Here is a 13,939-nt window from a genome sequence, read left to right as displayed (position 1 = left end):
TTGTTTTCAAATGCTAATTTAAGCATTGTGTGTATAAGCTTATTACCATGTAGTTATTATATTTATAGCTGTAGTTATAATCAAGGTTTTGAATACCATTACTATGTTTACAGTAATAATGTATCAGACTTGGTGAACAAAAACTAAATGACTATCCTGATAATATACAAGATGCTGCAGTAGAGCTTGGTCTCTGATGATGATGCTTGATTTACTAAGTACATGATTTAACGTAAGTATTTATAATTGCAAAAGAGAACATTGTTAGCTTTTGAAAAAGGATGGTGCCTACCTGTAAGGCTTGTTGAAGTTCCTTGTGGCCCAGGTATTGGTTCTTTTGCCAGTACCAGTGGAATAACAACTGTTTGTGATAAACCACTTTGTCCAAGAACCCAACTAAACACATGCCCATCAGCTGACACTGAGAAAAAATTCATTTCTCCATCTGGCATGTCTTCTCCCCATCGAACCTAGGTATATTAAAAGTTATTCATGCAGTTCGATAATTACTCAAACATTAATATTTACAGTTACAATGACTTTGTTAACATTGCATTAGATGACTAAAATGACTTAGCAAATACAACACCATTTTTGACACACACACACACACACACACACACACACACACACATATATATCTTTATTTTAAAAAACTGTCTGCCTACTTAGCTGGGTGGTAATGTGCTCGTCTCCCATGCAAGCGGGCCCAGATTCGATTCCTGGCCAGCTTGGAGATCTCCTCCCCTTGGGGACAGGGTGTTGTATTGTTCTCATCATCATTTCTGCCTCATCACCGGTATGCAAGTTGCCCAATATGGCATCAACTTGGCGGCCGAACTTCCTTGGGTGGTGCCTCCCGGCAAACGATGCCATACGCTCATTTCCATTTTAAAAACTGTTGAAATCTGAGTTACCTAGCACAATTATTAGCTGCTCATTTTGAGCACATCTAAGAATTTTTTTTTTTTTTTAAATTACAAGGTGTGCCCCAGAAGTCATGAAATATACAGTATTTTTTTGCTGTGCCTTCATAGGTCACAGCATGTTCGAGTTGTGTGGGATGATCCACAGCTTTGTAGCTCACCCTATGTGTCAGTCTGCTCTGAGCATCCATGGCATCATGATCACTGATTTGCTACACCCCTACTTTGAGACCATGTAATGGTTGATACTTTTGAACAATGCTGGGCAATCAAGATCTGCATAAAATTCAACAAAAAGTTGCAGAAACTCATTAACTGCTTAAACAGTGCTAATAGAAGTCAATTCTTTTCTATGTGCAAGTTACAAAGTGGTTGAGAAAGTTTAAGCTGCACCAGGAATGAGTGAATAGCCAACATCAAGCCAAACTGATGAAAATGTGACTCATCTCCATCGGAGGTTGAATGCTGGCTGTTGAGTGTTCAGCTTTTAGTTCACGCACTTAACATTCTGAAAACTGTCATGCATCACATAATTACAGAAGAATTGAACATGTGAAAGGTGCGCACTAAGCTGGTCTACAAACTGTTGATGGAGGAGCAAAAGATCAGTCAAGTTGGTTGGTTGGTTGTTTGGGGAAGGAGACCAGACAGCGTGGTCATCGGTCTCATCGGATTAGGGAAGGATGGGGAAGGAAGTCGGCTGTGCGCTTTTAGAGGAACCATCCCGGCATTTGCCTGGAGTGATTTAGGGAAATCACGGAAAACCTAAATCAGGATGGCCGGACGCGGGATTGAACCGTCGCCCTCCCGAATGCGAGCCCAGTGTCTAACCACTGTGCCACCTCGCTCGGTGTCAGTCAAGTGTTGATCACAAGTGGACAGAAGTAATGTGTGGAAAATGAACTGGATTATATGAACAATGTTATTACAGGTGATGAAACGTGCGCATTTCAATACAACCCATAGCAAATGTGCCAGAGTTCTGAATGGTACATCCTGGCATTGCCAAAACAGAAGAAGACAAGGATGAGGAAATCCAAATTGAAGAGAATGTTGATTGTCTTTCTTGATTATAAGGCTAAAGTTTGTAAAAACTTTGTACCTCAAGGACAGACTGTTTATGTTGCCTAGTGCCTAGTGTTCTATAAGGGACATTCAAGTGAAACCTGGTCACTATTGTAAAGTAATGGTAATGATTTTACTAGCTCAAAAATGTAGTTATACACAGTACACATACTCAAAAATAGTCAGTAAAACTGTTGGCACATTTATCCCATTGTGACACTAGCCGGTCAATTCCATTCTCGAAGAAGCTAGTAGGCTGTTGTCAGATCCAGGCCTGGACCCAGTCACACACTTCATCGATGTCTGTGAATAGCTTGTTTAAGAGGTCCAAACACATGAAAGTCACACAGTGAAAGGTCAGGACTGTACTGTGTATGTTCCAGCATTTCCCACAAAAATTGCTGCAATCTTGTCTTCACCGCATTGGCCATGTGTGGGCAGGCATTATCATGCAGGAGGATAATGCCAATGGACAACATGCCTGAGCGTTTCGAATTGTAGCCTCGCCTAAGGTTCTGTAAAGTGGCTTGATAATGCTGGGCATTGATGGTCATTCCCCATTCCAGGAACTTCACAAGCAGTGAGCCCCTGTGGCCGAAAAAGAAGGACATCATGACCTTACCAGACCTGATGTGCATGGCCTTTGATTTCTTTGGAGATGGTGAAGTCGCATGTTTCCACTGCTTGCTCTGACGCATGCTTTCCTGTTCAAAATGATGACACCATGTTTCGTCACCTGTGACAATACATGAAAGAAAGCCGTATTCCTCCTCATGAAAACGTTGCAGATGACTCAAAGACAGCGCCATTCATGTATTGTGCTGTTTGGCAGTCAGTTGGTGGGGAATCATCTGTGCACAAATCTGTCAAAAGTTCAAGTGTTGATGCATTATGGTGTGGGCAGTGCCCACGCTAATAGCCAGTAACCGATGGATCTCGTCCATGGTGATTCTGATGTTGTCCAAGACTAAAGCATTCACTTCAGTTACCATTTCTGGTGCGATGACACGATGAGCCTGTCCAGGATGAGCATCGTCTTCCAGTGACTTGGGCCCTCAAGGAATCGTTTGTGCCATTCCACAACACTTGAACAACTCAAACTGTACTCACCATATATAGCCTTCATCCATCGATACATTTCACAGCCTCCAAATCCCTCTGCCGTCAACAATCATATCACTCCTCGTTGTACCTGCTTACTCACCTGCATGTTTGGTAGTGGACGATGCTTATGTGACCACCTTCTCTTTGGCATGAAACAACACTAGCGCTATGCAACATCAAATGGTGCGCACACGTCAGTTTCTCTATCAATAGATGGCACCACCATACCTGCAGTTACATGGTGCCACCTTCCGTGTAAGGCAAAAGTAGATGTACTGACCAGGTTTCATTTGAATGAATCTCATAAGACAGCAGAAAAGACTCATTCATCTACAAAAGGACATTGTCTCTACTTGACTGCTGCATTACGAGAATGCACCCAGCTGAATGTCTTCCTAAAACGGTTTTTTGTAGCAAAGCATAACAAGGCAACACTGCTGCAGCAACCTGCACTTCTGATCTGACTTGGGCCAACATCTTTCTGTTCTCCAAGGTCATGACATATTCAAACGATACCATTTTAACAGCACTGAGGTTATTCAAGTGACTGACTATAGCTTTAAAGGAAACTCCCATCTTGCTCACCAATGAGGTGTAGGGGTATAGGACAGTCAGTGGTCATGGAGAGTACTTTGAAGAACAGTAACCTGTTGTACAAAATAGCTAATAAATCTTTTTCAAATTATATGTTTCATGACTTTAGGGACAGTACATCTACTTTTGCCTTACACGGAAGGTGGCACCATGTAACTGCGGGTACGGTGGTGCCATCTATTGATAGAGAGACTGACGTGTGTGCACCATTTGATGTTGCATAGCGCTAGTGTTGCTTCAAGCCAAAGAGAAGGTGGTCACACAAGCTATTGTCCACATAATGTATAATGTCTGAAACACAATATTTCTTTGATTTGTGACAAGTATGAGTATTTTTATATGTAGTGTGTGCTGTGATATGTAAAAAGAAGAGCCACTAGCAAACAAAGTTGTAGTTTCATTACGCTTCAGGGGAGTCTGTTGTAACTGCTGTTGCTCATGTATCATATTGATAAGCTGAACTTACAAAAAGATTTTTCTATCGACCATCAGACTCAGCTCCAGATGTGACTGAAGACTTTGGTGAAAATCTAAGTTTAGTAATATACAAGTTCCCCAAAGACACTGTCATCACTGGAAAAGATACTGTCATCACTGGAGGCACTGAAAATCCATTAGCGAACTAGGTCTTGGGGCCTGTCTGTAACAACCTTTGTGAGACCTTCAGCACACTGGGCAAGGGAGTTCTTTTCACTGCAGATACACTACCTACATTTTGACAGCTAAAATCCCTTGCACATCAAAAAATCCCTCCTGTATAGCCTAGCCGCCTGTGGATGGCATATCTGCAGCGACATAGAACTCACTTGCCAAATATGCTTTTAATCTCACAAAGGCATTCACAGATAGGCACCACCCCCCAGACCTAACCTACAAACAGATTTCCAATGCCTGCATTATGTGTTTTGGTCAGAGTGGCTAGATATAGTGATCACGTGTGTGTGAGAGATATGCTTGCTTCTCTGAATACAAGTGTTTCTTTCCTTTCCTGAAGAAGGCTTACTCCTAAAAATTAGTGCGTAACAGTCTTTTCACTGGGCCTGTCTGCAGTGCAACATGTCATATTGACAGTGAGTAACAACCTATCCTTTTCATAAATGTTGACACTCCAACTTGGACATTCCACTGTTTGATTTTTCCCAATGTCTTCTCTTGCAACTCATGATCTTGTGATGTTTTCCTTTGTTGCAATTCCCTAAAGTGTTATGCTACTCATTGTTCATTCTTCCTCATCTTTCCTGTGTTATTCTCACCACTTACCAAACTGTACACACTCCGACATATGAGCCACACTGTATCAACAGTCTTGTCCATGGACAATACATGGCTATGTCACTGCGTGAATTGCTGGTGCAGCTTCTCTTCTCATGGGGGAAATTCTTTCCGATAATTAATTACTGCTACTGAACCCATTTCCTTCCTCAACCTCATGTATATTCTCATTTAATTTTCTACACCCGACTGTGCTACACAAACTTCTGAACCTAGACCTAACCCATCCTCCCTTCCCTCTCTCTCTTACACATAAATATTCCCATACTTCATCTGGTGTGTCCTTTTTTCCTACATTTTATAAGTTTTTTTCCTTTAATTTTTTTGTGTATACTTACATATTTTGACATATTTGTGCATACTCTTATGTATTTGTGGGTAATTTTACATATTTGTGTGTATTTTTATGCATTCATGAATGTCTGTACATATTTTTACGCATGTTTTTCTGTTGTCCTGTTCTCCTCACAACCACCTAATGTCTTCATCTGCCCATTTCCTACATCATTTTCCATTTTTCCCACGTCAACGCCACCACAGTGGATCCCTCCTCCATCTTTCTACACCAGTTCAGATAAATATCCCTTTCCCTGGCTAGAACCCAATCTCACATCCTGTTCCTTAAATGCTGCCTAAACCATGGAATCCTCCCTGTTGGTCTAACCATAAAAATTCCTTTAGCTGGAACCCACCTCTCCTTTCACAATGACCTTCACCTTTTCATGATCCACCAGTCCCTGTCCATCACAAATCAGGTACTGCAAAAGCACATCTCCATGGCACAGACATCTCCCTCTGCAGGGTACAGCTACTGTAGGACCCTTATTATATAAATTACAACTCTGAAATTCAATTCCTTGCTATAAAGCACCTGGAAGAGTACTCCAGACACCACCTCCATTAAGTTACACAACATGCTCCCATCCTATTGCCACCTTGGAGTAACACTATCCGACCCCTATCCTATCCACAGTGTTCCTCCTTGAGAACCCCGCATAGCATCCACACTCCACCTCATTGACGTTTCCAACATGGCACATCCCCAAAACTCCTTGCCAACACTCCACCAAATCCAGAGCTGAAACAAACCCAGAACACTGTTGTTAACCTTTCCACCAAAATCCTCAGCCCCAAAGAAATTTCAGTCCTATACAAAAGCCTCACCTTCAGCCCTCCACCCGAATGTACCCATGTTGGCCTACTCTCCTTCTCCCAATCCCCGCAATGCAAACACTTCCTTTACCACTACTCCTTCCAACCAAATCCAACCTCATTCCAATATTGAGCACTAGCTCTCCCAATTCCTACCTTCATCCAACTGTAATCCTCTCTTCCCCCTCCCACATAACCACTTCCTGGTCACCTTCCAGAAATTCCTTACCTCAGACTTGGCCTCACCATCCTTCCCCAAGTCCCAACCATCACTGTCAGTATGAATCGCAGAGACTACCAATTGTCTGACTCCTCCACCTATAAACTCTGTCTGAGTGATCCAATCCCATAAGTCCAACATAACCTCCAATACCTGCTTACTGCTTAGGTCTTTCCCAGAATCCATTTGCCACCTCAACACCATGACACCTGACACACTCACTTTCTACATGCTCCCCAAAATATCTAAACCCAACAACCCTGGATGGCCAATTGTAGCTGGTTATTGTGCTACCCACACAGAAAGAATTTTGGCCCTCACTGACCAAAACCTCCAATCAATTGCCAAAAATGTAGTTTCTCATCTCAAAGATATCAAACACTTCCATCTGTGCTCTTTACCTCCTTTATCTCCACTCATCACTGTTGGTGCCACTTCCCTATACATCAATATCCCTCAGGCACATGGTCTTGCCGCGATTGAACACTACCTCTCCCAACATCCTTCAGAGTTCAAATCCACTATGTCATTTCTCATTCACCTTACTAACTTTATTGTAATGCACAAAAACTTCTCTTTTGAAGGGTAGGCACAAAAAAAACCCTATGACACAGCCATAGGCACCCACATGGCACCCTACTATGCCAACTTGTTTATGGGTCATCTGGAGGAAACCTTGATAGCCTCCCAAAACCCCATATCAATGGTATGGTTCCATTCACTGTTGATATCTTCATGATCTGGACACAGTGATAAGACGCCCCACTCCCATTCCTTCACAACGTCAACACCTCCTCACCCCAGCATGCCAACTTTCTAGATGTTGACCTCCTCCTCTCTCATGGCTTCATCCATTCCTGTGTCCACATTAAACCCACCAACTACCAAAAATCCATCCAATAAAGCATGACCACCCAGGAGTGGTGAATCTGCAATGACAAGAACTATCTTGCCCACTATGCTGCAGGTCCTATGAAGACTTCACAGACACTGCTCTCAGATCTAGGCTGTAAACATATTTCCTGTGCCGTATGTCCACAAATCCCAACTCCTCCACCAACCCCAAGAACCAGACACAAAGGAGTGCAACCTTTGTCACCCAGCACCATCCTGGACTGGAATAACTGAAGGACATTCTTCATGAGGGCTTTGATGATCTATCATCATGCCCTGAAATGAGTGACATCCTACAGAAGATGCTTCCCATGCCTCCTAAAGCAGTGTTCCATTGTCCTGTCACAGGCTTATCCTACCCCATCAGAGACCAGGTCACCTATGAAAACAGTCACATCATATACTAGCTCTGCTGCAATAATTGCTCTGCTTTTTGGATTTGTATGACTACCAACAAGCTGTTCACTAGGATGAATGCTCATTGCCAAACTATTGTGAAGACAAAAGTGAACCACCCTGTGGCACAACATGCAACTGAACATAATATGCTTGACTTCAATAGCAGCTTCACAACCTGGTCCATATGTGTTTTCCCCCTTCCACCATCAATTTTACTGAACTGTGCAGATGGCAGTTGTAAACACATTGTATGCTCCCAAAATCATCCCAGCGTCAATCTATGATAAACTACTGTCCCCATACCCTTCACCCAACTGATTCTGCCCCCTCGTCCTATCACCTGCTCCCAATTCACATCACCTCACCCTCATTGTGCACTGCTCTCTGCCAATGCAGTCACCGGTCTCGTCCCCTTCTCTGCTCATCTCCTTCCACATCTCTTTTTCAGCCCTTCTCCCTCCCCCAGCATCCTGAACTACACCTGGCAGCCTTTTCCTCCTGTCGCCTCTAGCCCTTGCATGCTCCGCCAAGATGCACTGATACCTCTTCCCCCACCAATACGTACTATCAGTTCCTCTTTCTTGCCCCACTCTGGATAGTTGCTTCAATTCAACAAATTTCAACTGTATCCTCGTTGGAAGGGTAGAGATAGTAGTCATATTTGTGTGAGTTGTGGTAACTTGTGTGAATGCATGTGTGTTTTTTAGTTTCTAAAGAAGGCTTTGGCCAAAAGGTTAGTGTGCAATAGTCTTTTTGTTGTGCCTGTCTGCAGCTCAGTGTGTCATCTTCATGGTGAGTAGCAACCTATCTTTTTCTGTATTGTTGATATTCTAACCTTGACTTCCCATTGTTTAATTACTGAGAATGGTTTATTTGGAGGTGTGCTCATGATGGAAAGGTATTGGGTGTAATAGCAACAAACTGACGTGACTTACATGAGTATGATCACATAGAAACTGGTATCAGAACTAACAGTGGTATCAGGAAGTTATACCAACTATGATTACCAAAGTACAAAGGACAACTAAAACAGGTAGAAGGCTTTAAGTGTTCAGCAAACTGAGTAAAGAGGCAGGAATAAGAAACCTGAAACATCTAGCTGTGTAGAGGAACATGTTAGAATAACAGTTGACCATGCATTTGATAGATATGTGCCTAACAGCACAGTTCATGATGGGACAGACCCTCCAAGGTATAAAGTCACTGTACAGAAACTTCTAAGGGAACAGAGACTACTGCATAATATATGTAAAACAAAGCTTAGGGCTATAGACAGGGTGATGCTGAATGAAACGTGTTTAACTGTCAAGAGGGCAGCTCGTGAAGCTGTCAGTGACTACCATAGTAAAATATTATAGAAGGGTCTCTCACAAAACCTGAAGAAATTTCGGTCATATGTCAAGCCTGTTAGTGGTACCAAAGTTAGACCCCAGATGTTCATAGACAAGACAGGGACTAGAACTGAGGGTTGCAAAGAAAAAGCACCAATGCTGAAGTCTGCTTTAAAATGTTCCCATACAAATATAACTCCATAGCTACTGCCCACTTTAATCTAATACCACTGCAAAGGTGAATGATGTAGGTATTAGTGCCAGTGGTGTTGAGAAACAACTGAAGTAGCTAAAACTGAATGAAGCTCCAGGTCCCAATAGAATTCCTGTCAGATTTTGTACTGAATTTTCTATTAAATTAGATTGCCCTTTAACCATAATCTACTGTAAATCTCTCAAAGGAAAACCACATCCAGTCTTTGGAAGAAAGCACAGGTCACAACTATCAACAAGGAGTGTAGCATAAGTCATCCACAGAAGTAGCACCCCATATCCACCATGACGTAGAATCTTAGGACACAGCCTGAGCTCAAACATAATGAGCTATCTCAAACAAAATGAGCTCTTCCATGCCAGCCCACATGGATTCTGGAAACATCAATCATATGAAACCCAACTCACAGTTTTCTCATTTTATAGCCTGAAAGCCATGGTTCAAGACAGTCGGGTAGATAAAGTATTTCCTCATTTCAAAATACCATGTGACTTAGTATCACACCTATGCTTACTCTTAATAGTACAACTGCATGGATTATCAAGTGAAATTTGTGACAGGATTGAAAGATTTATTGGTGGGGAAGCTGTAGCACGTTACCTTGGATGCGAGTCATTGGCAGATACAGAAGTGACTTCCAGTTTGTCCCAGGGTGGTGTGTTGGGACCTTGTTCATGTTGCATATTAATGACCTTACTGAAAGTACTAATAATAGCCCAACACTTTATGCAAATGATGCTGTTCCCCATCCAAAGTATTGTTTGAAAAAAAGCTGCAAAATTCAGTCATATCTTGATAAGATATCAAAGTGGTGCATAGACTGACTATTTGCTTTAAAAGTTCAAAATTGTGTACTTCACAAAAAAAAAAAGTAATATCCTATGACTATAATAGAAAGTTCCTGGCTGCTGAGGCCTGAGTGCGTGCAACAACACATAATGGGAGAAGCTGTCTGGGTGGTGGGGATAAGAAGGTGGCTGGGGCAGGGAGGGGGAGGGATAGCAGGTTGGGGGTGGCGGACAGTAAGTGCTGCTTGTGGGAACATACAGGGACATGATGGGTAGAGGGTAGAGAAGCTAGATGCAGTTGGGAGGTTAGGCCGATGTGAGGGGAGGGTTGAGGGAGTGGAAAAGGAGAGAAGTAAGAGGAATGTGGTGTATTGGTGGAATGAGGGCTGGATAATTCTGGAGTAGGAACAGAGAAGAAAATATTTGGGTAAAGAACAGTGACTAATGAATGTAGAATATACAGTGGGAAGGGTTCCCGCATGCTGAGTTGAGAAAAGCTGGTTTTGGTGTGGAGGATCCAGATGGCACAGGCTGTGAAGCAGTTACTGAAATGAATAATATTGTACTGAGCAGTATGCTTATCAACTGGGTGTTCCAGTTGTTTCTTGGCCACAGTGTGTTGGTGTCCATTCATGCACACAGACAGCTTGTTCATTGTCATGCCCATGTAGGACACAGCAGAGTATTTGCAGCTTAGCCTGTAGATTGCATGATTAGTTTCACAGGTAGCCCTGCCTTTGATGGGATAGGTGATGCGTATGACCAGATTGGAGTAGGTAGTGGATGGAGGACGTATTAGACAGTTTTTGCATATAATGCAGTGTTCTAGAGCAGCAATGACATGGACATTGGGGATGTTGGTGTAAAGGGAGGTGGCATCAACAGTGACGAGCAGGGCACCTGTGGTAAAGGAATAGGAAGCAGGGGTCGAATAGCTAGTGATGAGGATATCATGTAGGTTCAGTGGGCAACGGAATACGACTGAGGAAAGGGTGGGAAGGATAGTGGGTAGGACATTCCTCATTTTAGGGCATGACAAGAGGTAGTTGGAATATTGGCAGAGAATATGGTTCAGTTGTCCAATCTTGGTTGGTACTGGGTCACAAGTTGAGTGCTGCTCTGTGGCTGGAGGGTGGGACCTTAGGAGGTGGTGGGTTATTGGAGAGGTAAGGCACAGGAGAGTGGTTTCTGTACAACACTGGGATGGTAATTATAGTCTGTGAAGGCCTCAGTGAGACCCTTGATATATTTTGAGAGGGTCTGTGGTGACCATGGGTGGCAAGTTTATATGGAAGGGACTTATCGTTATGAAATGGGTGGCAGCTTTCGAAGTGGAGGTATTGCCGATGGTTGGTAGGTATGTTATGGATAGATGTAATGATGTAGCCATCTTTGAGGTAGTCAGGCTGACCAGGAAAGAGGTTGTAGGTTTGGAATCCATCAGGCATTGAGCAACGCAGTGTTTTAGAGCAGCAATGACATTAGGGATGTTGGTGTAAAGGGAGGTGGCATCAACAGTGACTAGCAGGGCACCATGTGGTAAAGGAATAGGGATAGTGGAGAGTTGCAGCCACAGTATTTTTACTTCTCTCCTTTCCCTCCTCCCTTCCCCGCACTCCCCTCCTAGCCCCTCTCTTTCTAACCTCTCGACTGCACCCAGCTGCCCTACCCTCTCCCCACCTCGTCTCTGTATATTCCCACAGGCAGCACTTCACCATCCCCCAACTCAACTCTGCTATCCCTCCCCCTCCATGCCTCAGTCTCCTCGTTAATCCAACCATCCAGACTGCTTCTCCCATCATGCACTTTTGCTTGTAGTCCGACCTCGATGGCCAGAGACAGTGATCACTGGTCATTTGTGTGTGTGTGTGTGTGTGTGTTGTCTATTTCAGAAGGCCTTTTGACCAAAAGAAAGAAAGGATGCCCTCTTTTAACTATAAAACACATTCTCACTAGCAGTATTTGTTCAGATACTAGAAACAAAGTTCTGTGAATGAATTCCTGTATCATGGGGATTGGCAACATGAGCCCTCTGGTTAGGTTGGGTGTTGATACCTACCATCGGTAAATCCATTTTACTGGGAATTGAAAGAGAAAAGTTCAGAGGTTCCATCTTGATCCCACAATCAGCTAGGGAAATCAAGGTCCACCAATACGGAGCCCTGTTGTCTGGGTAAGTCTTATACAACTGAAGTGCTGTTGGTTCTCCAGAGGTAGCCCGCTAATGACTGTTTCACCTCAACAGCCACACTTCTCATCAATGTGCAGCATACCTTGAGAATGAGGCTTTTTCTATACAGGTTTTTATCATCCACATGATATGAGTGTTTATGCCAAGATCCCTGCACGCTGTGACACACAATGTTCCACCCTACATTGTAAGGTGGTCACAGAAGCATGCCCAAAGCTTACAGTTACAGAGGACTGGCAGTGCTCACCAATCCCCAGCCCAGGTTTGTCAAACCTGTACGCAGCAAATGAATGCTGAGCTTCCTAAGGGACTCACCATTTACAATGAACCCTGAGGGCAAGTGTGGCTTTGTCAAAACTACCATGGACACAGCGAGCATTGCCCTCAAATATTAAGGGTTTAAATGGCAAGCCCATGCTAAGCAGAGAAAGGAAGGCTGAACTGTGGAAGGAATGTATATGAGAATTATACAAAGGAAATGAACTTGATGGCATTATTTTGCAAGGGTGACATGAAGTAATTGAAGATGAGATGTAAGACTGGTACTACAAGAAGACTCTGACAGAGTACTGAAAGACTTAAGTCAAAACAAGACCCCAAGAGTGGACAACATTCCCTCAGAATTACTGAAATATTTGGGGGAACCAGCCATAATAAAACTATCCCATGTGGTATGCAAGATGCATGTGACAAGTGAAATACCTTCAAACTTCAAGAAGAATTTCATAATTCCTATACCAAAGAAGGCAGTCAGTGAAAGGTGTGAATATTAGTGAACAAACAACAGTTAAATAAGTAATGATTGTGAAAAATTTACAGAAGAATCGGAAACCTGATAAAAGTTAACCTTGGGGAAAATCAGTTTGGGCTCCAGAAAAATATAGGAACACTTGAGGCAATACAGACCCTATGACTGGATACACTGAAGAAAATACAGAAGAAGCAGAAGGCTATCTGAAACTTGTACAGAACCACATTGCAGTTATAAGAGTAGAAGGACATGAAAGGAAAGCACTAAATGAGAAGGAGTGAGACAGGTTTGTAGTCTACAACTCATGTTATTCAATCTGTGCACTAAACTAGCTGTAAAGGACACCACAAGAAAATCAGCTGAGGGTATAAAGTTCAGGAAGAAGAAATAAAAACATTGAAGTCTGCCGATGAAATTGTAATTCCGTCAGAGGCACTGAAGGACTTGGAAGATCAGTTGAATGAGATATATAATGTCTCAAAAAGAGGCTATAAAATAAACATCAAAGTTAAATAAGTGTAATGGAATGTAGTTAAATTAAATCAGGTGATGCTGAGGGATTTAGATTAGAAAAAAAGACACTAGAAGCAGTCAATGAGTTTTGCTATTCAGGCAAGAGAATAACTGAAAATGGCCAAAATAGAGAGGATATAAAATGCAGAGTGTCAATAGCATGAAATGCATTGTTGATAAACTATTTGTCAGGAATGTAGTCTTCTGAGGATCTGAAACATGGACAACAAAAAGTTCAGATAACTGTTAGGAAGTCTTTTTTGGAAGTATTTGTCAGTGGGTAGCCTTGTACACAATTAAAAAATGAACAATAAGCAATTCATACAAGAAGAGAACAGAAGCTTCTATAATACAATGGTACAGAATACTGTTGAGGGTTAGATGGGTTAATCAAATAACTAATGAGCTGGTACTGAATCAAATTGCAGTAGAAAGAAATTTATGGCACAATCTGACTAAAAGAAAGGCTTGGTTGATGGAACAAATCCTGAGGCATCAGGGAACCGTCAATTTGGTAATGGAAGG

The 13,939-nt window shown here is 42.6% G+C and overlaps 1 protein-coding gene across 2 annotated transcripts in view; it reads right to left on the bottom strand.

Moving 5' to 3' along the window:
- Positions 1-13,939, bottom strand: part of LOC126273102 (dynein intermediate chain 2, ciliary) — a 305,511-nt gene that overhangs the window by 105,414 nt on the left and 186,158 nt on the right. For both annotated transcript variants that reach the window (XM_049976536.1, XM_049976535.1), the window contains one exon: positions 293-470. In XM_049976536.1, the coding sequence (XP_049832493.1) occupies positions 293-470 (178 nt within the window). The remainder of the gene's footprint in view (positions 1-292; positions 471-13,939) is intronic.

This window comes from Schistocerca gregaria, chromosome 5 (genome assembly GCF_023897955.1).
Source record: "Schistocerca gregaria isolate iqSchGreg1 chromosome 5, iqSchGreg1.2, whole genome shotgun sequence".
NCBI classification, from domain to species: Eukaryota; Metazoa; Arthropoda; class Insecta; order Orthoptera; family Acrididae; genus Schistocerca; species Schistocerca gregaria.
Note: the sequence above shows the minus strand (reverse complement) of the source record. Positions and strands in the feature narration are given on the sequence as shown.